The sequence below is a fragment of the Pithys albifrons genome, chromosome 3 (assembly GCF_047495875.1).
Source record: "Pithys albifrons albifrons isolate INPA30051 chromosome 3, PitAlb_v1, whole genome shotgun sequence".
NCBI classification, from domain to species: domain Eukaryota; kingdom Metazoa; phylum Chordata; class Aves; order Passeriformes; family Thamnophilidae; genus Pithys; species Pithys albifrons.
The window spans coordinates 15,223,262-15,247,779 of NC_092460.1; the positions used below are offsets into that span (position 1 = coordinate 15,223,262).

The 24,518-nt window shown below is 48.9% G+C and overlaps 3 protein-coding genes across 4 annotated transcripts in view; 2 read left to right on the plus strand and 1 right to left on the minus strand.

Annotated features, from left to right (window-relative positions):
* LOC139669276 (high mobility group protein HMGI-C-like) overlaps positions 1-3,894 on the plus strand; it is a 56,577-nt gene extending 52,683 nt beyond the window's left edge. Inside the window, exon 6 of the mRNA XM_071549719.1 lies at positions 1,111-3,894. Coding sequence (XP_071405820.1) covers positions 1,111-1,196 — 86 coding nt within the window. The 3' untranslated portion in view covers positions 1,197-3,894. The remainder of the gene's footprint in view (positions 1-1,110) is intronic.
* Positions 3,895-7,041: 3,147 nt separating this feature from the next.
* Positions 7,042-15,876, minus strand: C3H3orf18 (chromosome 3 C3orf18 homolog). The gene is given in 6 exon segments (XM_071550579.1): positions 7,042-7,220; positions 9,055-9,184; positions 10,704-10,729; positions 12,090-12,329; positions 12,331-12,482; positions 15,776-15,876. Coding segments are annotated over 5 exon segments (519 nt in total). The 5' UTR covers positions 12,373-12,482; positions 15,776-15,876; the 3' UTR covers positions 7,042-7,139.
* An 81-nt stretch (positions 15,877-15,957) lies between these two features.
* HEMK1 (HemK methyltransferase 1, mitochondrial release factors N(5)-glutamine) overlaps positions 15,958-24,518 on the plus strand; it is a 30,447-nt gene continuing 21,886 nt past the window's right edge. The window contains exons 1-4 of one of the 2 annotated variants that reach the window (XM_071550581.1): positions 15,958-16,211; positions 18,764-19,195; positions 19,661-19,752; positions 20,795-20,888. In XM_071550581.1, coding sequence (XP_071406682.1) covers positions 18,935-19,195; positions 19,661-19,752; positions 20,795-20,888 — 447 coding nt within the window. In that variant the 5' untranslated portion in view covers positions 15,958-16,211; positions 18,764-18,934. The remainder of the gene's footprint in view (positions 16,212-18,763; positions 19,196-19,660; positions 19,753-20,794; positions 20,889-24,518) is intronic. The other variant, XM_071550582.1, reaches the window with a different exon arrangement.

Below are 24,518 nucleotides of genomic sequence, written 5' to 3' on the forward strand. Positions count from 1 at the left end.
GAAATAAACACTGACTGACTCCCTGTCTTTCAGACAGTCTGTTAATGGGCAAAGTCAAGAAATCAGAGCTAAATTAGAAATAGGCAAGATTTGCAAACCTGCAGAGAGCTGTTTTAAAGCCAGTTGTACTTTGTGCCGTGGCTGTTGGCTGGAGATCTATCTGTTTTTCCCAAGGCATTTGTTACAGGTGACTCCAAATTATTCAGGAGCAGGCAGGAGTTTGTTAATGGATCAGGCTCCATTGTGTTGCTACCTGCAGATGCTGTCAATCACAACTCTAGTGTTAATGTTTGCTGTTTGTCCTGGTCACAAAGCATTTGTCTTCTTTCCATGAGTACCACTGCCAAGGGATTGATGAACCTCGTTTCCTGGCCTCCTAAGCCAAAAAAGCAGCTGTGTTTTTTCCCAATAATTGTGCTTGGCCAATAGAATACAGGTGTGAGAGGGAAAGAATTTGCTTCATGGTAAAATTTCCAAGACCCAGTGCAAAGCCAGAAGCAGCCTTGGGATCTTGCTATTTTTTGTCTCTTTGCTTCCCTGTATTCTTTTCTGTATGCTGAGAGAGGGAGCAGCTGCAAACTTCTCTTGTTTTGTCCCCTTTGCTACCCCAGTGCTGCCCTCAGCTCTCCTGAAAGCCAGGGATTAGCCACAGATCAGAGCAAGCCTGAGTAGGCAGAAACATTCCCCATTCTGAGACAATTTTCAAGCATTCTGTGCATTTCTGCTTTCCTGGTGTTTGATGTTGGATGTGGCACTTCGGGTATTTTGTGTCTCCTGAGGATTCTGGTAAATACATCGCTGCTCTCAGCAGAGGTGATCAGGAGTGTTTGCGTAGCAGAAACCAGACAATCTCACACAGGCTGTCACTTCTGGGCTCTCAGTGGCCTCATGCTGAGCTCTGCTGCCAGGGAAGCCATTTGTGCCAGGAGCTCCATTTAGACTGGAGCTGCTACAAGAGCAATGGGAATGTTGCTGTGAAGACCTTCAGTTGTTTGGGAGTGGATGCTTGTCATCTTTTAACCTTGCATTGGCTCTGCAAGGGGCACTTGGGCAGCAAGGCTTCTGGACCCAGAGCTCTAACCTTCTCTTTCCCATGATCTTTCCCTTTAGGGATCACTGGAAAAGATGGTTCCAGGTCTGGCAAAACTGCTGGTCTTAAGAGGTCTCCGAGTACCTTCTCTGCCACAGCTGAATAGTGTGCCACCTGTTCGTGCTTACTGAAGCCAGAGCACTGGAAAGCAAACAGGTTTTTTTAATGTTGTATTTCAAATTCTTCTTTTGTGATAATTTTGGCCAAGCTCTCTCCCCTGTTGTTGATGGCCTGCTTAGCACAAAGATCCAAACAGGGATTTAGGGGAAGAAACAGCAAATGCCTTATTGGAGAGATGCCTTTCACATTTTGTAGCATATCTTTTGTGAGGATATTCATGTTTCTTAAAAAATACTTGGATGACCTGGTGCTTACCCTGACACAGACTGCAATAGTTTGACAGAAAGGTAATGTTGATTCAGATACAGGAAAGGAAATCCATTTACACAGCTCATTGCTGAACTTGTATATCATACCACCTCAGCAGTGCCAAGAGTTAAGTTTTGCTCAGTTGCCCATGCGGATTGCATCTCAAAGACAGTCTTGGAGCTCTTTCTTGACTACATCAGAAAGAAAACCTTAATGGAATTTCCAGCTTTCCAATGCTGTTGCTCCAGTGGGCAGTAACTTTGGATGCTTTAGGAGAAAGTTCACATACTGATATAGGGGGATTGATCCTGAAATTTTTTATTTTAACATGATCAGCTCAGGGGTTTTGTCCAGGTGGCACCCCCAATGAATCTGATACCAACTCCGAGTGCACAATGTTTACAAGCTTAGTCACAGCCACTGTATTTCATCCCTTTAAAGGAGTGTCTGTAAAGAACTAGTTACACAAAAGTTACTTGCAGAGCCTCAGGATTCAATTTAAATTAGTAGTATCTTCGGTCCATGGTGTGTATGGGGGGTCCTCTAGTGTCTCAGCTATGCAAATAAAAGCTTGTGAGAGTTTGGGGTTGGGAGATGGCAGCAGCCAATCAGTTTGAGATTGTTGCTGCCTGCTCTCAGTCTCACACTGTTTGCCAGGTTTGTGCTTTTAGTGTCAGAGCTGAACTTCTTAAATTCTGAGGAATTGAGGGTATTTCCAATATCCAGTTGCAAACAGTGAAATCCCAGTGGTATTTTCCATCTCCTGGGTGTTCTGCCTGCCTATTAAGGGGACAAAGTGGGTATTTCAATTATCTCTGACAGGATGTAAAATTGGCTAGCTTTACAGTGTTAAATATTTAAACAGAACATAATTGGCTTTAAATTTATGGTGGTGCATAGCAGAAACCCATGAAATAGCAGTATATATTGAGCTCATTTATTATCCTTTCATCAGAGTTCTGTTCCCTTGGCAAGTATTTATTTAACACAAGAAAACGTATGCAGAATTAAGGGGAAGGGCTGATTGAGAGATAATGGAGGCAGAAATGCTTTATTTCTTCTAGGTCATCTTGTCCAGTCCACCCAGTTTAGTAGTGATGAGTCCTGATCCTATTAATTCTGCTCAGTAGTGATCAGAGTCCTGGTCCTAATTCTGTGTGGTGTCTGGTTTGCTCTAAGGGTAGTTTCTTATGTAGGGAGTTTGGTGGTCACAGCACAAAACTGCATCACAGCAAACTTCTGTGCCTGCTGCCAAAGAGCAGAGAAATCAAGGACTAAATGGATTAGATCACAGAGACTGACCTAAATCCTGTGTGGTAGGATAAGCTGTGCTGCCAGACATGGGAAGAGTTTGACCCCATGCTCCTGCTGTGTGAATAAATCCAGGTGGGACATGACACATTAAATCTGTAACTGTTGATGTGATTACACAAGAAGATGCAATTGGTGTTCCTCTGCAATCAGGTGAGGGAGCTGCTGCTCTTCAGTGGGCACACAAGTTCAGCTTCTGTTCTGTCTGCATTCAAAGGCTACTCTAGTGGCAGATCAAAATATTTTACCCACTTCTGTACCTGATTTTCAGGTGAGTTGGCAGGTTCAATACTCTGCTGCAAGGCTGTACTGCCTATTTAATTAGCACATTACCTGAGAGCAATCCCTCTTACAGTGTGAGACTTAAATTTGAGCTTCTCTGAAATGGATTAGGAATTACATCTCCAAGAGTCTCAAGCTTTTCCTGTGCCATCAGTGAGACCTTTCTCAGCTGGTGGCATGGAACAGGGGTGGAAACTGCCTTGGCTGGATAGTTACTCCATTTGCTTTAGGTAAGCACTATTCCTCTGAGAATGCACACAAAGTGCTTCTCTTAAAATGTTTGAAAAAAATCTAGTCTTTGCTACCTCTTAATACTCTGTTGGGAAGTCACAGTAGAAAACATGTCTCCATGCAAATGCTTGAGAACAAGCAGGATTCCATGCTATTAGGAACTACTCAGGGTAGCTGAAATTCCAACCCATAGCTTCAGTTTCCATGTTTATGCAGAGACTTAGAATGGAAGTCAATGCATATGAAAGATGGGCAGAATTCCAGCAATCTGCAGAGAGTAAGGATCTCACAATGGATTACTTGGATTGTCTTTTTTGAAATTAGTTAAAACCTTTTTATTTTTCATATTGTTAGTTACCTTTTCTGTGTAGCCAAATACTACCTCTAAGAAAATGCATTTCAGGTATTTTTTAACTCAGGCAGTTTTAGTTTGACTTGGCCAAAAATAAGAGGTCATTAGAGTTGGTCAAAACACAAGATAAATGAGGTTTGTTTTCTAGCAAAGTTTGGAAGTTTCTCATAAATGTTTTTTGTGAAGGCATAAAGTGTTGGCAACTTGTAAATTAGCCTTGAAGTTTGTATTAAATAAAGGTTAAATAAAGCCCCTTGGACTTCTGCTTTGCCTCCTCCTTCTACAACACCCTCAGCACACACATCCAGAAGTCTTCATAGTTAAGACCTTTTCACCATGACATTGTTCTGTGGGCTATACAGGTATTTAGCTTTTCAGACAATTAATTCTGTTCCTAGGCATTGCCCCTTCAGTTAATCTGACAGCTTTCCTAACTAGTGCCAAGTTTTGGAGCTGTGGGCCAGAAGATGAGGCAGAAGCAAACCTGAAACACACCAACCATGTCCTCACAGAGCTCCCACTGCTGCCTGTTCTGTTCACCTCAGTGTGGGCAGAGCTGCAGATGAGCTGATGAGCCCCTAGTTTGTGCAGGAATGGTTAAAGGATAACATGGCAAACGGGCACACTGGGATTTGTCTTTTTGTACTCTGGAGGCCCAGGAATGGCCCAGCTGGAAGCTTCTGCTCTTCCACCTTCTCCACCAGGCCAAGTTTCTGTGCTGTAGAACACCAAACTCTGATCCCTGCACAGCTTCCCCTTCCATGTTTTTCACACTTGGTTCAGTTTTTGAAAGAGTAGGGGAATTCACTGCACACGAATTACTGACAGATACTGAGGATACAGTCCAGCAGTTTTCTGTGGAAAATGAAAATGATGGGGGGGGGGAAAAGACAATCACAGTAGATTTTCATGTAAATAGTTTAATTTTATTTCAATGCTTCAAACACAGAAACACTTGAATTAAATTACATCATAATGCCTCTGCTAAATTATACATACAATTCCAAGAACTGAGAGAGGTGGTGCTATGGAACTAAAAGAATACTCCAGTACAAGCCCAGCAAATACCCGTAATATTCTTTTAGTCTTATTATCTGTACTTCCTTAATCTAAGGGCAGTCATCACAGGACAAAGCCTACCATCACAGGAAGAATGGTTGGAGAGAATTCCTCTGTAGGTGTGTTTGTACAAGATTTATCTCAGGATTGATGTGGAACAAGGTGCAGTTTTTGCACTGGAGCTGGTACATACCCTGCTGGGCAGTTCCCTGTGCAGCACATGAAGCTGGGGAAGAGCACTAAGTGGGCTGGAGGAACCAGCTCAGCTTACACTTGCCTTTTATTGAGTTTAAAACAACCCATGAAGCTCCAATCCTAAGATTTGTAGGGGAAATGCTGCGATTTAGGATGGCCATGCACTCCTGCTGCCACTTGGATCCCTGCCCTGCTGCAGAATACGGGAATATGACAGGCAGCAACATGCCAGCTCCTGGAGGGAGAAATCTGATGTCTCTGTGGCTGTCCACTCTGAGCAACTGGAGATGGTAAGTGTGTGTGGATGGGACATGTTTGTTTCTCAGCCAGTCATAACCTCTGGGAAGACCCACAGGCAGAGTCCAAACTCAGGACCTAATCTGGATTACACTGAGTATTTGTAGCTACTGTCCTTCCTTCTGACAGCACCCCTGCAGGCAAAGAGCAGCAGCCTGTGAGTGCCTTCTGGCTATGAGGGATGGACCGTTTTCCACACTCCCAGCCCAATATACTCCCAGAACTCCCTAGTTTTACAAAGACAGCAAGATAATGAAAAATGGAAGCAACTTAGCTCTGCAAAGCTGCCACAAGGAAAGCTGTGTCAGTGAAGGAGGGAGGGCTGGTAAGGAACAGGGGTCAGTGGCACATGCCCTGGAAAGAGCCTGCACTTAATGAATATGGAAAAAACAATCACAGCGGGGAAGGAAAGAAATATTTGAGAGAACAAAAAATAGCTGGCAGGTCCAAACTTGAAACAAAGCACATGATACTTGAATTGCTATTCTCAAAACATCTGCTTTCATATAGAGCTTTGACTCTGCATTCAAATTTTGGCCTGCCCTGATTCCCTCTTGACTGCAGATGGAATATGATCTGATTGACAAATGCATGCACCAGAAGATCAGGAGGTGGGCAGTGCAGGGCTGGGCACTGCTGCTGGCCCCTGGCTGCTGTGCTGGTGCCTACCAATGGGCTCTGCACAGGACAGACCCCACGCTGCACTGCCACGTGCCAAGGTGACCAGAGACCCCTTTGCACTCTCCTCCTCCTGCAGACCTCAAGGATGCACAGGCAGAGAGATGCTACAGGGAAACTCCTGGCTTACCTGTCTAGTCCCACCTACCTGTTACTAGCAGGTGACATGAGCAGAGGCTAACATAAAGCTCTGTGTTCCCTTCAGCAGGAAGAAGAGAAGGCTCTGACTGCAGCTCCTGGCAGGTAAGGAAGTACAAACCAGCTGTTAGTCACTTCTGGGGGCAGATATGGGGCTGTTGTAATGTTAAGCCAATACATGTTTTTCTTTATTTAAAAGACAATATTTTAAGGCTTAATCATTTTTTTTCTGGATGACATTCTGCCCTGTAGAAACTTCCCTGAGCCAAAGCAGGAGGGATATGTGTATTATAACCCCAGTTGTGCTCAACTCCTTTTCGTGGCCCAAACACTGTTTTTCCTAGTTCAGCAGCACAGAGTCACAGTCAGACACTGACATCCCCTGCCTCGAGCTGTGTGAATTCCCCTCTGTCTGTACAGGAGCCTTAATTTGGGATATTCAGCCACTTGCTCAGTTAAGATGTAATTGGCAAATGTTCACTGTTTCACTTTTTATAGCTAGTGAATTCCCCGTGCTTCAACACCACCCTGCGTGCTTGTTTATCAGCAGCCCACACACCACAGGGGAGATAATCCCATGGTGTGGGTTTTTCCCTGCTGTGCCCCAGCTTACCACTCAGCTGGGGCAGTCAGCTCTCCTTGCTCAAAGGGGCTTTGCCACCAGTCACCCCCACCCTGCTCCCAGGACCTGCCAGAGCTGCGGTCACTGCACAGAGAGGCTCATTGATCGCTTTCCTTGGGGTTTGGTGACATAAAGCCAATAGGAAAGGTGTCTGAAACGTGCACCTCTCCTCCTTCCCTGACCCAGAGAGCGCACATGTGTGCTCTGACAGGTTAATCTACACAAAGCAGGTGCTGTTCCGAAGCACAAAGCTTAGCAGATGGAATCAGTCAGCGCCAGCCCAGAAACTGGAGCTCGGGACCTTTCACTGAGAACAGACACACCAAAAAATCACCACTGCCCTCACAAAGGGTTTGCTTCCCAGAGGGATGGCAGTTCCCATGCCCATGTGTGACCCAAACCACCGGGGTGACCAGCTGGGCTCAGTGGATCAGCCATGCTTGCGAGAAGTCCCTGCTCTCTTGGCCTCATCCCCCCAGGCATTGGCGTGATCCTGGCACAGGGGCAGGTGCTGGTCATGCGTTGATGGCGTTGGCCACATCGGTGAACACAAGGCGGCTGGGTCTCTGCAGGGCTCCTTGGTTCGCCAGCAGCACCTGCAGGGAGGCAGGGAGAGCTCTGTGAGTGCCAGCAGGGCTGCCTCGCTCAGGTGTGTGTGCTCGGGCACAGCCTGCACTGTTGGCACTGACTCACCCCTGCCAGGGCGGGCTGCCTGGCTAACAAGGCATTAACGAGGCTGTGACAGGGAAATACAAACGGGCTAGAGAGTAAGGCAGCACATCCATGCCAGTTTAAAATCCCCACATCACTGGATTACTGGGTCTCCCTATTTATATATACGAGGCAGTGTGAAAGGACTTGAGACATCAAGAAGGCCTGGAAAGATGCCATTGCCTGAACTCAGGCTGTTGTTTTAGACTCTCCCTCTCTTATTATGGGACGTCTTTAAACTCTTTTACTTTCCAAGCAGAGGTATCTGTGTTGGCAAGCTCTGGAGGGATCTGAGGTATCCTGCTGGCCAGTCCCTGTATAGGAAGGATCTGCTTTTACTCTACTAAGCTAACTCTGGCCTTGTATTTCCCCACTTTACTACCTGCAGAGAAGTCCTCTGTGTGAAGTAATAAAGAGATCTGATGTTTTCCCAGTATGTGCTACTCTAAGGACAAGATCTTTTGCTTTTATACAATACATTTCTTGCTTTCCCAAACCAGCATAGTCCATGTGTTGACTACCTTTTATATTCCAACACACACGTCTCCTTTGGGTTCTTCAGCAGCCTAGGTAAGGTCCAGGTAAATACTTTAAATTATAGTTGCATTTGTTATGTCCTCTTCCCCTTTCTGCCCACACCAAGCTTGCTACAGATTATCTGAAGGTGTAAAGTGTCTGGAAACTGAGAATTGTTTGGGAGAATTCCTGCTACTGGACAGGGAAAGCAGGGGAAGACATGGGCAACAGAGCAACTGGTGAGAAATTCAAGAAAGGAGAGGTTGTGTCACTGGCTGAGACATACCTGTTCCAACCACCCCTGCTGCCTTTGTTTTTCAGAAAGGTTTTTTGCATGGTGGAGGTGACAAAAGAAACAGAAAACACTGTGAAGCTGGCTTCAAATGATGGTGAGAAGCCCTTTTTCCCTATTTTCCTACCTCTCGATACACTGGGAAGCAGGTAGCCTCTTGTCAAAGATTCACTTGGACCATCAGTCAAAAACAGATGGCCAAAGTATCAAGCTCTTTGCTAACTCAGAGATGCAGTAAGTCAGTGGTCTCTGAGGACTCAGGAATTTCTTAGCACACTGCACACCTTTGAACACTCATATGTGGTCAAAGCAAAGCCTTCTTGCCCTCTCCCCAGACTCAAAAGAGAACCCTGCTCCCTTTGTTGTCTCTGAGCCATCTCTGCTCTGTGCCCAGCAGGGACTGGCCTGGAGGTGCTGCCAGGCCCACATGTGCTGTGCTCCAGCAGTGTGCAGGCTCTCCTGCCTGTGTTCTTCAGGGCTTCCAGCAAACTTAACTGGTTCCACACGTGGATCTTTAGGCAAAGTGGGGAAAGCTTAGAATTCACTGGAAATTACTTGCTTTTCAGGCCCAGGGCAAAGGAGCCGTAGTGCTTGTGGGCATTGAAGCCCTGTCTCCCAGAAAATTACATTCATCCTCCTGCTGCCTTGTGGTGCCCTGGGTGGTAAACTCACCCTTAATTACTCAAGTTGCCCTTTTCTCTCTCCTACTGGACTAGAACCAGCACTTTGCTCTAGTTGCCTGACTCCTCAGTCCATCCCAAGCACTCCAAAATGCTCAGGTCCTTATCTCCAGGGCTGGCAGAGGTGGGAAAGTTCTCTCGAGGTCTTACATGGGTTTCTTCATTTACAAAGCCCCTCTGATGCTGTAAGAAAAGTGGTGCAGGTACCAGTGGCTGTAGTAACATTCCTACCTTGCTCTGCGATGCCTGGGAAGATGCAGCATCTCGCCCATGTTCCAACAGCTCCTGCTCCAGTTCATCCTGTTCCTCAGTGGGATCAAAGTTGTACATGGGCATGAGCTGGTGCCGTAGCTTCTCCAACCTGCCCATGGGAGGGGAGGAAAAGGGGTGGTTGAGAAGGGCAGGTGCTCAGGCTGCCTTCCCCACCCCACTGCTGAGGCTCTCTGCAGGCTGCTTCTCCTGCTGCACAGGGATTCTGCTCCTCTGGCTCCTGCTGCATAAGGGTTGTGTCCTGTCCTGCAGGGAGGAGGATAAGAACCTACTACACTCAGCTGGCAGGAGTGGAAGACACCCAGAGAGCAGTTACAGGGATTAATTGCCATCACTAATCTATGTTGGCAGGCATTACACACAGGGGAATCAGACAGGGATTTAAGTTCCCACAGACCTTAAAAGATCAAGCACAAAAGAGCCAATGGAACACATTGGCTGGGCGTTTTGTGACTTCTCCCCCTGACCCTCTGCCCACAACAGCCTGTCCTGCCATGTCACACTGTCTGCCAGCAGCAGTCCACTTCTAGCTCCAGTGATCTAGTAATACTTTAACTTTGGGGCTGAAGTATATAAACATAAATAGAAAATAATAATGAATAGAGAAGAGAGAGATTCTCACAGAAGGCTGATGCCTGTGGACAGACTGTTCTTACTGTTGTATCATTGCTCCAAGGGGTCTCCCTAAACACTGGGCAGCTCAGAGGTGGATGATGGATGAACATAGTCCTGGGAAAACACAGAGCCTTGCCTTAGGCTGTAGCTGAGTTTTGGGGGATGGTGGAGTGAAACACACAAGCAGTTACTGGCAGTGCCACCACAAATATCTATTTTGGCGAGTGTGAGGATGACACATTCTTTCCCTGCCTCTATGGGTTTGCCAGCACAACCATTATCTCCAGCAGTGCTACTTTCACAGGCCAAGCATTAGCTGCTCCTGTGGCAGCACCCAGACCTGAGCTTGGGTGAGGCTCGGAAATTTTACAGTGGGCAGCAGCTCTTGAAAGTTTGTGGCCAGGCCAGGCCTGCTCCACAGCTAATGGATCTTCACTGTTGTCCTGCTGTCAAGAGACAGAAGAAACAAGTCATGTGTCTCCCTGCATGCTGCTCTCCTCTCTATTTTCAGCCACGAGTTTGACAAGAAAATTAAGATGCTAAGACTTGGGCTAGAGCTCCTCTGTACTATGCTGCTGCCAGTTGCTGTCATTGTCTGGGCTGTTGGACAACACAGGGATACGGGCAAGGTAGAAACCTGAGATTCACACCTCTCATGACAGTTCCCAGCTATTTTTTACACCTGTAACTTATTCCTCTCCTTTGGTGCATCTCATAGATGAAGCACGAAGAGTCTGCAGGATCCCTAACCTCCTCCTGCTCAGCCTGATTTTCCTTCCAAAGCTGCAGAGGAGTCTTTGAAGCTCTGGTGTCAGAGGATGGGCCAGTTCCAGGAGTGCAGCGCCCCTGCCTGTCACACACAGCTGACTCCTGCAGCCTTGTTCTCACACAGCCATTGCTTACACTCTCCCCACCTCCCCTCAGGAGCTCCTTTTGAACTTACTCTGGATTTTCAAGCACTGGGTTCCCTTCAGCCAAGAACAGACATTACTTACCTCTTCCTCTTCCTGATATATAGAACCTGAAGAAGAAAGAGAGCCACCATTACAACAGTCCTGGCAGGATGGGGAACAGCTGAGAAGAGACATTTTGGGTACAAGGCACACAGAAAAGAAGTACAGAAGGCTGGTGTCACTGTGCACCAAAGCAGGGGGAAGGGAGAAGTGACAACTGAAAATGAAATATGCATCAGTGTGAGCTCAGCAGCACATCATGTCTGACACTAAGTGCTCGAGTAGCCTGTTATTAGCTGTATTAGTACAAGTAAGAGTATTAGGTGTATTATTAGGTGTAGCTCAGCACATTTCTGTGGCTGCAGGACATATGTTGCAATTTAAGAGTGGATGGAAAAGCTTCCCTTCGTGGTTTTCACCTGTAGAAGTGCTGCTACCCCCTCCCCAGAAGAAAGGGAAGAAGGAAAGAGGGCATGCTCAGGGACTTGCCTCAGTCAGCCGGTACGAGCGGCTGCGCTGGGAAGAAAGGGAGGCTTTGGGCCTCCACAGCCTTGTGCTGGGAACTACGGACGCTGGATGTTGCTCTTGGGAACTTATGACCATTTCCAGGATAATGTTTCCAGGTTTTCTTAGGGACTTTTGGAAAAACTCCTCCCGGGGCCTGCAATGAAATTTTGCAGTAGGCACCTCTGCTGGTTGTGTTAGTGAAGCCCTTTCTGGTACAAGGAATGGGAGCTGGCTGCTCCCTTCTGTTCGCTGCTGGCAGGGAAATGATCTGGTTATATATCACAAGAACTGCAGCACTTGCACCTCCCCTCTTGGGCCCAGGACTATGGTTTCCAAAGGCTTCTGCCCACAGCGTTAATTGCAAGGTTAGTGACACAGCAAACCCTCAGGATTGACACCCAGCAAGCACAACCTTGGACATGCAGTCCAGAGTGAGTCTCATTAGGATGGATTCAGGCCACTTTAATTCAAAAACAATTGCCACGTGTCCACAGGGGAGATTTACATGGTTTCAAGTCTGCCTTAAAAATTAATTTGGATGAACTTTCTTGCAAGGCCTCAGTGTTTACAAGGTTTAAATCAATGCAACTGTTCCAGGTAATAAGTCAGAACAGAATCTGCTTTGTGTTCTTTTAAGTGAACTTCTTGTTGCTTTTAAAAATAAATACTGATACTACTACATCAAGCTTCTTCTAAGCCTGCTGAGCATCCTGTTTGGAGATCTCAGGGAGACTGCAGAAATATTGGAGCACTGGATAAAGGCTTTAAAAAGAAAGGGATCTCAGGAAATATCAGTTCCCACCAGTTTGGGGTGTGCCTTTAGTAGAATATAAATAAATGGTTCAACTCAAATCAATCCTAGAACCACTTGCCACCCTCCATCCTACAGACACAGAGGATTATTTAGTTGGGCTCACTTACCACAGCTACAGCCAACCCAATCACAGTAATGATCCCAAAGGACAGCAGCATTGTGCTCATGCTGGCTCCAGGGCTGGCCACATCTGGGAATTTGGTGCTGTTGAAACTGGTAGTCTCAGGGCTTATGGTGGCTGTTTCTGATACAGTCACATCCAGAGCAGTCCCTGGGTCTGGGTTGGCTGTGGTGGGGATGCTGTGATACAAGTCATGCACAGGGGGTGGGCTGTAACTCATCCTGCCAGCTCTTGGTAGCTCCTGTCACCCAGCTGTTGTCCTCACCCATCAGCTACAGAAGTGCAGAACTGCCCCTCGCATCGAGGACCCTCATGTAAGACCTGTCCTGTAGCATCACCACTGATGGGTTTTCCTCATAGAAGCCACACTGGATTCTGCCTAGGAGAGAATGAGAACAGATGAACAGTGCAGAGCTCTTGGACACAGGGACAACCTCTTCCACAGTTCCCTAATTCACCAGTACAGATTTGAGTGTTCACTCAAAACAAGAAAAAGATTTTTTGGGAGTACTGAGAACCCCTAGAGTCATGCCTCATTCACTCAAAGTCAGCAATAACTCTCCCCTCCTTGTTTCAGCTCTGCCTCTTTGCAGGCACTTGGCAGATCCATGTGGGGACAACCTCAGAACCCGTCATTGGTCTGCCCCAGGATGACCCAGGTGGTCTCTGTCTGCCCCAGGAGATACAGCATCTTCCTACCTCTGTCTCTTGGCAAAAGTTACATGAATCCCCTCATCAGTGGGAATGTATCCAATAAAATGACACTCAGCTGTGAGGCATCCATATCTCAGGATGCTTTTTATTGAATCCAAAGTAGGAGCTCCCTGTTGTGGTAGTCACTGGTGACATCCTGTGTGCTCCGGACAGGGTGGGTTGCACTGTCCCACATGTGCTACTAAAGACAGTATTTCTCAAGTCCTCCAGGAAAGCACCCACTCAAGCTTAGTCATGCACTGGTAATTATCAATATTAATTTTAAAGTTAGTCCAATTTTGGATTGGAGTTGTGAAATTTGATAGATCTATTCATGCTGAGAACATGAAAGGCTTTAATTGCTTCATGCTTCTATTGTGCAAATGATCAGGAGTTGCAAAATGCTGTGGGATGAGCCTGTGGGAAGTATTTGCACACTTTGTTTATAAAACCACTGTATATAACATTAGTTCAGCAACTGTTTCCATGAAAATGCAGCACCTCTGGAGCAGAGCTGACTCCAGGAAGTTCTCTGGTAACTTCTCTGCAGTTTAACAGACATTACATCTGTGGGCTGGAATGCAGCTGGGACAGAGGGGTTAATGAGCTCTGAATAGAAAAAGATGTGCCTGCAAAGAGAAACGAGCCATTATTCTGCTTCACTCTGTTCTTTTCCAGGCAAGGTTACTGTGCAGTTCCCACACTGTGATGCCTTACTGCTGCCCACAACTGCATTTAACAGCGTGATTAACATCTACCACTAACAAGTGAAGCAGAGAAATCACACAAGGAAAGCAGCACCAGGCTGCCCTGTGGTCAGGCAGCAGCTGGAGTAGCCACCTTGACTTGTCCTGCATCTCCCTGAGCAGGTAAATGTCTTGCCACACATGCAGGGTTTGTGTCTTGGCTCCCTGAGAACAATCACATTGTGATGCAGAGGGGGATTTTCAAGTTCCTGGGAGGCTGTGGGAGCTGTCAAACTCACAGGAGTTTCTAGAGGAATGTGAATAACAGTAGTTCTGGTCTGGTCCCTCCCCAGATCGTGCTGAGTCACGAGTTCATTGCAGCTGAAAGGGACTGTGTTTGCCAGTGACCACCAGCCCATGCAAGCCTGTGCTTTAAACCACGGGCCACCTGGACTTCCCCAGCCATCACTGAGCACAGCAGAGCTCAGGTGTAGTGGACACTCAGGCACAAAGATGGCAAATTTGAAATCACAGTGTCGCAACAGCCCAGCAGGGAAAGGGAAGGAATCATTGAGCAAATCAAGCAGCCGCTCAGACAGAATCCATTAATTTGTGCTATTCAGGGAAACTGTCCATGATGATAATACCTATTTTTAAAAAAGCCGCTACCAAGGAGATAAAAAGTGGAAAAAGTGAAAAGAGTGAAGCAGGCCCAAGGGCTTTGCAGAGTATGGCTCTAGATCATGAAAAGCTCCTGAATTTTAGAAACAAAATGGGTTAAGCCTTCAGCCCAATGTCATGTCAGTTTTAGAAAACCAAAAATGTCAGGTTAGGTTACAATAAGCCAGCTGAAAATCTGGTCTAGTGAGAATGAGGGCTCTTGTTCATGCTCTCAGGGTCCTGTTCATGCTGAAGGATTCCCAAGCCCACAGACTGAGCTCTAAAAGCAGTCCTGTAGAACTTTTCCAACCTCGCTTAGACAGCCAGATCCAGGTCCAGATGGGGATATTTCTTTTCCCAAGCCCCTTGTGGTCCAGGCTGCAGAGGGCCAGAAACGGATGCTGAGTGCAAGGATGGCCCAGGGCTTACATGGTTGAGCTGGAGGTGGATGATCTTTCCCAGCTGTCATCGGAGTGCTGGAAGTTTGATTTGCAGGCTGGGCACACTCCAAGTCTACAAAGGCTTTAGGGCCAGGGACAGATACTACCTACAACTGGCAGGATTCAGCATGGCCCATGCACAACAGAAGAGCAACCAGATCCTCAGCTGCTGTGAGCTGGCACTGTTCCACTGCCTGCACCAGCAGGGCTCCTCACACAGCCAGCACTGCTCTGTGCTGAGCTCTGCTGGGCCTGGGAATAAGGAGAACACATTTGTTTCTCTCCTAAGCCAGTATTTCCAACCTGATCTCTGGGTGCTATGGTGGCCAACACTTCTGAGATGCAGAACATTGTTTTGGGCAATAGTTTGAGGCTATTCTGAGTTTTGGTTTTAGTCTCTCTGTGCTGCCGTGACGTTTTGGGTGTGACAGGAATAGAGGTTTGTGTCACAGTGATGAGAATGGGTCAGGGGGTCGCTGGGTGAAGAAGGCAAATAAACCCCAGTATTTTCTCTGCATTACTTCACCATTAAGGGTCTGTAGTAATTCAGCAATGCAAGCGGCATTGGGTTGCTGTTGGCAACGGGATGTGGCTTCCCTGTGCGTGAACTTTTGGTTTCCCCTCCCTCCGCTCCAGGGCTGACCCATGGCGGGGGGGGACGCCCGAACCGCCCCTGCCGCTGTCCCGGGGCTCCTCCACTGTCACCCCCGGCTGTCGGAGGGGCCACAGTCCCACTCACCCTGGCCCCGGCGCGGGGACCCTCCCCAGCAATGTTCCCGCTCCTCTGACCTGGCACTGACCCCGCTGGCCCAGCAGTGCCCGCCCCGTCCCTGTCCCTGTCCCTGTCCCTGTCCCTGTCCCTGAGCGGGCAGTACCGCCCCACCGCTTCCCTGCGGGGGATCACTTCTCCCCCATCCCGGGGACAAGTTGCCAGGCGCATAACGGGTCCCACGGCCCTTCCCGCTGCCCGGGCGGTCCGGGCTCAGCCCGGTGCTCGCAGCCGGCTCCCCGCGCCGTGCCGCGGCCACTCCGCCGGGCCCGGCCGGGGCTCAGCGGGGCCGAGAGGCCGCAGCGGCCCCACTCCGCCCAAGGGATGGGACGGGACGGCGCGGCGGGACACCCCCGCGGCCTGGCCCGGCCCAGCCCGCCCCTCCGCCCCGCAGCGCTGCCCCCGCGCCGGGGCCGGCACTTACTGCGCGCTCCCGCCGAGGTGTCCGGAGCCCGCGGGGCGCGCCCGCAGCGGGGCCGGGCCGGGCCAGGCCGAGCCGCTCGGCTACGCGCGCCCCGCCGCTGGCCCCGCCCCGCCGCGCGCTGCCACAGCCCATTGGCTGGTTCCCGCAGGGCACGCCTCGCGATTGGTCAGCGCGGCTGTAACTCACGCTGCTGTCACTCACGCGCGAGGAGGCGGCGGGAGCGTTTGGGCTGCGTGTCCGCTCCCGCACGGCCTGGCCTTGGCGCTCGGCTCGGCTCGGCTCGGCTCGGCTCGGCTCGGCTCGGCTCGGCTCGGCTCGGCTCGGCTCGGCTCGGCTCGGCTCGGGGCGGGGGGCGGCCCCAGGCTGCCCACGCCCCGCCAAGGCAGCAGAGGGTGTACGCTGTGGCCCCGGCCCTGCCGGTGACGGTGGCCACGAGGTGAGGCGTCGCTGTGCGCGCTCGCCTCAGAGCAGCCCCCGGGCCGCCGCCGCCCCTCAGGGCGAAGGGAACCCGTGCCAGGCCCTGGTCAGGGCGTTGCGTGTGCAGGGAAGGCCGGGAGGCTGGAAGAGCAGCCGCGTGCCGGGCTCGGCGGAGCTCTGTTGGGGCTCGTTCGCCGCCCGGGCACGGCGGGTCGGCAGCTCCGAGCTGCCCTTCCCGGTGCGGCCGCGGGGCCGGCTCAGCCCAACACTGACCACCAGCTGGAAGGTGATGTGTGTTGTGTGCGGTGCGAGCTCCAGCTCCTGCCAAGCCCGTGAGAGTGGGGCAGCGCCCCGTGTGGGACTGGCCGGGCCTTTCCGCAGCCACCAGTGCACGTGTGGGACTACAAGGAGTGGGGAACTGAGGGCTGAAGGGGCTAAAGCACGGAACTGCAGGGGGAAAGTTAAAAATCTATTCCCCACCTGTGTGAAAACAGGTGTTTGTACCAAGAGGTGGCATGCAGGGATCTCAGATCACTAGCTGGTCTCCCTTACTAAGACAATTAAGGCAGCCCATGGAGAGGGTGCAGAGGAGGCCACAAAGATGATGACGTGTCTGGAGCATCCCTGTTATGATGAGAGACTCTGGGCGCTGGGCCTGTTTAGTTTGGAGAAGAGAAGACTGAAAGGGGATCTCACTAATGAATATAAATATCTCAGAGGTTGGTGCCAGGAGGATGGTGCCAGAGTCTCTTCACTGGTGCTCAGTGACAGTGCACGTAAACTAAAACACAAGAAGTTTCACCTCAATGTGAGGAAGAACTCTGTTAGGTTGAGGGTGGCAGAGCACTGGAACAGGCTGCCAGGCTGTCTGCCTCTCTGAAGACATTACAAACAGACCAGGACGTGTTCCTGTGTCACCTGCTCTAGGTGGCCCTACCTTGGCAGTGGGGTTGGCCTCAATACTCAGAAAGCTCACTTTTAACCCTAACAATTGTGTGATTAATAATGCCAGTAATGCTGACATTGTTCCAACTACAGTCAATTAGGGTTTTTCTCTGCCTCTCTAACAACACTAATGGTTGTTAATGTTTTATTCCTTTAGTGTTCCTCTTGTGGCAGTATCCCCTAAATGGGGCCTTGGAGTGGGAAGCTGCCTGGGTAAACACTGTAGCTGAGAGACTGCTTATGCATAACATAAAGGCAAGTTTTCATTGGGACTGTTTGTCTCTGCTGAGAGTAATGCAGAAGGTAAGGAGGGAATTCTTGAGCTTTTAGAGCACCTACTGCTTTGCCAAGAGGTAGCCGGTAAGCCAGTCCAGAGATCTTTGCTGGAGACTTTTTTTCTGCTGGGCTTTGTTTGGTTTGGTTTTACACAGGAGGGCAGTGGAGGCCTAACTGTGCTGTGGTTTCACTGTGCAGCAGGAGCAAGGCAGGTGCCCCATGGAGCAGGGCTGTGGTGCCAGGATCTCCTAGGCTGGAGCTGAGCTGGTATCCCCAGCTCTCCCTGCAGCAGCATTCCTGTGGGGCAGGGAGCCACTCTGGGTGCTGCCAGCTACTGGGGAGAGGGATTTAGTTGTGTGATGGCTTTCTGAATTGGAGTAGAGGAGGTTGTGGCCTCTCCCAGACAGTGTTGAAAAGCAGCCATTAATAGAGGAATGGAAATGGGCATTCAGGGAAACCCACAGTTGCACCAGGGACTGTGAGTCAGAAGGGGGGAGGGCACTCATTTCAAATGGATCACAGCAGGAAAATGTGGTTGTTGTTCTGTTTGTCTCGCACAGTTGAAGTGTGATATGCAGCAGCTGTTTTGTAAAGTTTCATTTCTTTTGTTTCCTGCAGTCATGTTATTTATTTTTATTCCCTCCCTGTCTGGCTCTGTCTCTTCTCTCCTTTAAGGGACTGATTTCCCTCCGGCAGGGTTTGCCCTTTCTGGCCTTTCCATCTTCCAAGTGTCTCTCTTCCCTCTAGTACGTTGTGAGGTTTTTTTCCTTTTTCTGCCCTTAGCAGCTCAGCCCTGGCTCTGTGACCCCTTGTTTGTGCTCTGGGGATGGTGACAGTGTGGAAGACCCTTGACTGATGGAGTCCAGGTCTTCTGTGAGCATCCCTGCTAACCCAGGGCTTGTGGTTTATGAACAGAGTAAGGAGTAAAAGAGAATCTAGGAGAGACTGAAGGTCTTCCAAGAGAGAGCCAGGGTGACCCACTTGTGGGGTGGAGAACCAAGGGCTGGAGGTGAAGTTTGGTGTGTCGGTGGCTTTCTGGGACCAAGACCAGGCAGGAGTGCTGTTCCTCTGTGTAGGCAGCTCACTTCTGCCCTGCTGTGAGCACAGACTGGCCTCTGACCTCTGGAGATGGGCAGCTCTGTGAAGAAGTGGATTGCAGTGACAGAGCTGGTTGGCTGTGACCTGGGTCTTTTTTTGTGTGTGTGTGTGTGTAATCGTAGGGTGAGTAGTTGGTTTTGTACCTGTGGGCAGAAATTAGGGATTAGGGGAAGCAGTCTGTGTTTTATCAGGGGGGAGCCTGTGATTTCATGGCCTGAGGGATTCAGGCTGTTCTCTTACCCTGTTTTCTAGACCAGAAGAGCTGCGAAACATTTTCATGGTGCCCTGAGGAGAACCCACTGACTGTGGTCAGCTGGTGCTGAGCCATAGTGGCTTGTGTGAGCACCAGGTGTGAGTCTCAGCACTGACTGGATCAGCAGATGGCAACAAGGAACACATGTGGAAGCCAGAAACTTCGCAACAATGAGATATCTCGCCCGTCCACTGCTCAGGAGGTGGTTGAGCCTCTCACCTCAGCATGTGCCAGGGCAATTGAGTCCAAGCGAAGGTGGTGTCCTCAGTCCAAAGCAGTCGTCTCTGAGGCAGAGCTGCAGTGCAAGACCTGGGCTTGTGACAGCCACTGATATGGTCAACCACTGGCAGAAGGTGTTTGAGACAAATGGGATCCCTGAAGCACGAGAATCCAGTCAATATATTGTGTCATTTGTCCTGGGAGCAAAAACAGTTAAGTAATAGGAAAAGAATAAGGTCTGTGCTTGCTTCTCACTTTGTCATTTTGATTGAATCCCTTAGCTTCCTTTTTATCTCACTTACAAGGAACAGAACTTGTCCTTCCTTAAATGGCAGAGGGTGATGTTTGTTATTGCCAGTAGAACACTCAGAGCCTCTTCAATGCTGTGTTCTGCAGAGACTGAATGTAACCCATGACATACACACTGACCTCGATTTGCCTGATGAAGTGATTCTTAATTTTACTTATTCTTGTAAGCCCCAAAAAGTAGCAGAACAGTTGTTGATGTTTGTTTCTAAACATGCAGATAGGCTCTGTTCATCACCTGGGGTTTCCAGCAGTTCCAGGTATATGTGATTGTCAGTGTCCTGGGTCTCCCTGGAAGAAGCCCTTGGCAGGGTGGCAGAGGACACCCCAGTGGCACAAGAGCGCAGGTTTTCAACTGACTTTGTCTTCAGTTTCAGAGCCTGAATTCCAAAAGCCTCTGCACTCCACTTACAGAAATGCAGCAGGAGCAAATCCAGCAGCTGAGCAGAAAGCGACTGGAAAGGTAAGAGCATCCCCTTATTGTTGTTCCTTTGGAGGCTTTTCCTTCAGCCTTAAATCACCCAGAAGAACGGCAGACAATAGCAGCTCAGATATCAAGTAACAGTGCTGTGTTGGTCTCTTTTGATTAAAGTGATGGGCAAAGCTTATCCCCCTGATCCCCAGGACACTTCCCACAAGGCTCCTGTCCAGCTGCTCAGCCCCCAGCCTGCACTGGTGCATGGGGTTATTCCTTCCCAGTTTATGGGGCTTCATATTACTCTGCTGAGTTATGTGAGATTCCTGTCAGCCTGTTTCTCCAGAGGTCCCTCTAAAAAGTAGCACACCCATCTGGTCTGTTAAGCACTCCTCCCAATTTTCTGTCACTTGCAGATGTGCCAAGAGTGCTCTGTCCCTTCATTCAGGTCATTAATGGAGGTGTTATGTGATACTGGCCCCACTGTTGACTCCGGTGTGCTCCATCAGTGATCAGCCTTTAGCTGGGCCTTGTGCTGCTGAACTCAGCCCTCTGAGCCTGACAGTTCAGTTAGTTTTCAGTCCACCTCATTTATCTAGTGTGTACTTCATCAGCTTGTATGTGAGGGAGCTATGGGAGCATCAAAACCCTTGGGAAAGTCAAGACACAGTATTTCTTTATGGACCAAGCTGGTCATTGTGTCATGGGTGGCTACCAGGCTAGTCAGGAATGATTTCCCCTTACTAAATCCATACTAACTGCTGCCATCACCTTCCTGTACTTGCTGTGTTTGGAAGCAGTCTCTAGAACCCTTTTTTCCATCAGTTTCCCCAGTATCTATGTCAGGCTGACTGACCTGTAGTTCCCTGGGTCCAGTGCTTGATAACAAACCCGGCAGTGGGACTGGAGCCCCCCCAGCTCCACGAGTGTGCACATGCACATTGTTCATGCAGTGGGCCTGGGGCATGCGCAGCTGCTCGCCCTGGGAAGGGGCATGTGGTTATAGCAATGAGTTAAGCGTGGCATGAGAGCTCCTCTGACTCACGGAGCGTAGTCCCAAGGCATTCACACTTGCTCTTGCCTGCCACAGGATGCCAGTGCAGTATGTCCTTGGCGAGTGGGACTTCCAGGACCTGACGCTGAAGATGAGACCTCCAGTATTCATTCCACGGCCTGAAACAGAGGTACAAACGTGGGGAATGTGGTGGGGGTGGGCTTGGATGTGTGAATTACATGATATGCTACCGTCAGAGCATTGCTGTGAAGACACCCTGGATGTGGTGAGGTTGTAGTGATGAAGTCAGACCACTTCACTTGCTTTAGAACAAGGTGGGGGTTCTAATCTTGTGATCTGGAACTGATGCTGGTGACCTTTGCCTCCTGACTCAGAACAAGAGATGTTGCAAGGTGATGTTTCACTTAATTACACAGATCTGTTGCCATTGATGGAAGGACTTGGCTTTTCTTTGCTTAGTTCTGCTATAGTGAGGATTCCTAGAAGTTCAAACCCTGCACTGGTGTCCCAGTGACTTAGTACATTGATCCAAGGATAAGAATATAAATATTGTCCAGAGGTTGCCTGCCAAACCCTGCAGTAGTGGGAAGCTGCTACTGGAAAGCAGTAATGGACTCCAGAGAGCTTGTTTGTCCATGTGCAGGCTGGTAGGAAATGGCATCCACTACCTGTTTGATGGCTCCACAGTGGTTTCTGGACAAACACAGGAAACTGAAAGGTAAGTTCTGACCTGGACAGGAATTAAATGTGACTGTCAGTCATAAGAATGTAAAGCACAGCCATACATGACCAAATTAAAACTCCATTTTCTCCAGTGTTCCTGCTGCTACAGAAAAGCTTAAGAATTACAGGGTAATGTTTTCCCTGACCAGCTTTTAGCACGTGGACCATCCTAGCAAGAAAAGTGTTTGCTAGTCGTTAGGAGGGTTTAAGATTTGTGAGTGGCCTTTTTTTCCCTTGTCTTTTGGCTTTGTTTATTTTCTTCTGGAACCTGTATTAACTTTAGGAGATGAAGTGGTCTCCATAGCTTGTCTATTTATGAGTCCCAGAAACTTAAAGTTTTGGCCTAGTAGTCATTTCTTCAGCTGTGTGCCTGCTGCTTGATGACTGTTGCAGTGTTCAAAAATTAAGCAAGAGTTAACAGGCAAAGACAGTCTGGGCTTCTGTTGTGCTCTTTGAAGAAGAGGGTGCTACTGAAATCTGTGAGAGAGTTCCAGGCCATTTGGTGGGCATCAGCAAAACTGCCACATCCTCTCATCTCAGCCTGTAGAAGAATAGTTAGAACCAGAGCCTTCATTTGGTATGGGGCAGCAGCAGCATCTCATGGAGAGCCTGCTGAGGTCTAAATCATAATGGTGGCTCTTGTGTCCAGAGCTCTCTGTTCTGTCTGGGTTGATCACTCTGTGGTGGTTAAGTTTGGAGTTAGATCTCTCTGGAGCTCTGGAATAGTTTTGCCAGTTGGAGCTGGCAAAGGTTGGCTTTGTTATTGTCAACAGTATTTCTGCTCTGATTGATTCAAGAGAGTATTTCCACCCTTCAATTCCCCAGTAGTTCATGGGGCATTAAAACCAGGGAAAACTTGTATATTCTTCAAGTCAAAGTTTCTGCTGGCAAGGCTTCCTCTGGAGCTGTGCTCAGATTCTCCCCATGCAGTGCCAGGCTCCAAACAAAGGCCTATTGTGTGGAGTGGAAGCCAGGGTGGTTGTTAATGCCTGGGAATGTTGTTAATCGAGCCCATATGCCTGATTTTGGTAAAATCATCTCCTCTTGCCCAAACTGGAGTGCAGTGCTGTGTAACATGCTGTGTTTAAAACCACTTAACTTACCCTGGTGCAAAAACATAGCATCAACAGCCCAACCCAAACCTTTTCTCTGGGAGAATTTTATTTGATGTGTCACTTTACTTACTATGAAGGCACATGTTTAGCACATTTATTATGGAAGACCAGAAATTTATGATGATAGCTCAGGAATGGAGCCCTGTGGGCAACTGGGAGTTTTCCTTGTGATTTGCTGAGGAGGTTACAGTGCCGGGAAGAGCCTTGGGGACAAGATCCAGCTGTTTAGCAGCACCTGGCAGGACATGGCTGCAGACACGTGCTGCTCCCAGGAACAGTGTTGTAGGGAGGGTGTTGGTGTCCAGATCCTTTCCTGCTGGAAGGAGAGGGTGGTCATCTCAGGTTGGGAGCTTTGTGTAGAGTGTTTGCGTTGGGGTTTTGCTATGTTTTGTTTTATCAGAGTAATTTTTTCAGCCTTTAAAACTGCAGTGGAAATACCTCCCTTCAGAAATGTTGAAGTTCGTTGCACCTCTTGCTTTCTTTTTGTTTAGGATTTGTCTGCAGTGTTCTTAAATGCAGTAGTGCTGAAACTTTTCACTAAATAATATCTGTAAACAATCCTTGTTCTTTAGGAAGCAGTTCATTATCAAGGTTTTTATCCAGGTTCAGGTTGATTATCTGTGTCTGAACATACAAGCCACATGTCTTGGCTGAGCAAATGTGTCTCCCTAAATGGAGTTTTTAGTGCAGATACACAAGCATCTGTAAAATTTGCCTCTTAATTGTATTTATGTAGCTTCTTCAAGTGCTCCTGCATGTTGGTTCAAGTCTGAGAGGAAGGGGAGCTGTTTGTGACACATTTTGTTCTCTGGTTACAACAGAAGTGTTATGACTCTTGGTCCCAGTGGCTTGGTAATGGCATGAAGTTGAACACAGCATGACACAAACCACGAGCATTGTTTGGGGCCTGGGGACAGAGACACATGCAGAGAGAAGCTCCCTTGTGTGCTTAATTTTGCCCTGTGAAATTTGCCCCTGTGCAGTCTATTTCGTTCTCTCTGGTAGCTGAACCCTCTCCCATTCGCTCCCTCCGGGAATATTTTTTTGGCACATGTGGCTTCATTCTTCTGTTCCATGGGAAACTGGGTGGGAAGGGGACAGGCAGCCAAAATTAGGGAACTAGCAGGTCCTGTTTAATTCTGGCCTGCTGTGAGCAAAGCTTTGGACTCGCTGCTGCAGGCACTGAGTGGGTTTGTGAGGGCCTGCAGGACTCTGTAACCTCCCAGCTTTGCTCCTGAGGCCCTGGAGCCAGGCTGCTGCACTGGGGAGGCTTTGGACCAACCTTTAGGGCTGTGCTCAGTCTCAAATTTTCTTTGTAATGCAATTACTCTTGTAATGTCAAGGCATTCCTGTCTCGACACTGCTCAGTCACTGTATTAATGGAGAAGAAAGACCTTTTCCCAAAGCAGGGCCTCTTGAAATGAGGACAAAGAGGAGGAGAATCCGGTCAGCCATAGATAGTAATTCCTTTCTTGTCCAGGCAACTATGGGCTATATGAAGCCTCGCCATGGCTTCCTTAGGAGAAGATTTGTTTGGTCCATGACTTCTCTGAAGGAGCAGTTCAGGGTCTGTCATCCCTAGAGGGCGCTGCAGGCTTAGGCTCGCGCCCTTCCTGATGGCTTTATTTCCTATCACTTACTCCAGGATTTCTGGTGTTTCTAAAAAGGCTTATTTATTCAGTGGGGGCAAAAATGGCCATCTTTTATTCCTTGCTACTATTGTGTTGGCACAGTCAGGTTCTCGGACTTTGTGCTTTTGCTGGAGGAAATCTGCTGGGACTGTGGGACAGTGACAGTCCCCCCAAGCAACACTGGAGATCTCCCAGCAGCTTTCCTCCAGCAAAAGCAAAAGCTCAGGCCACCCAGGGATCTCCTGCAGTCGCCCTCCTTCACCTGTTGTAATCTCAGCACAAACTCACACCCTACATAATTTTTCTGTCTTGGCTTTTGTTGTGGTGACT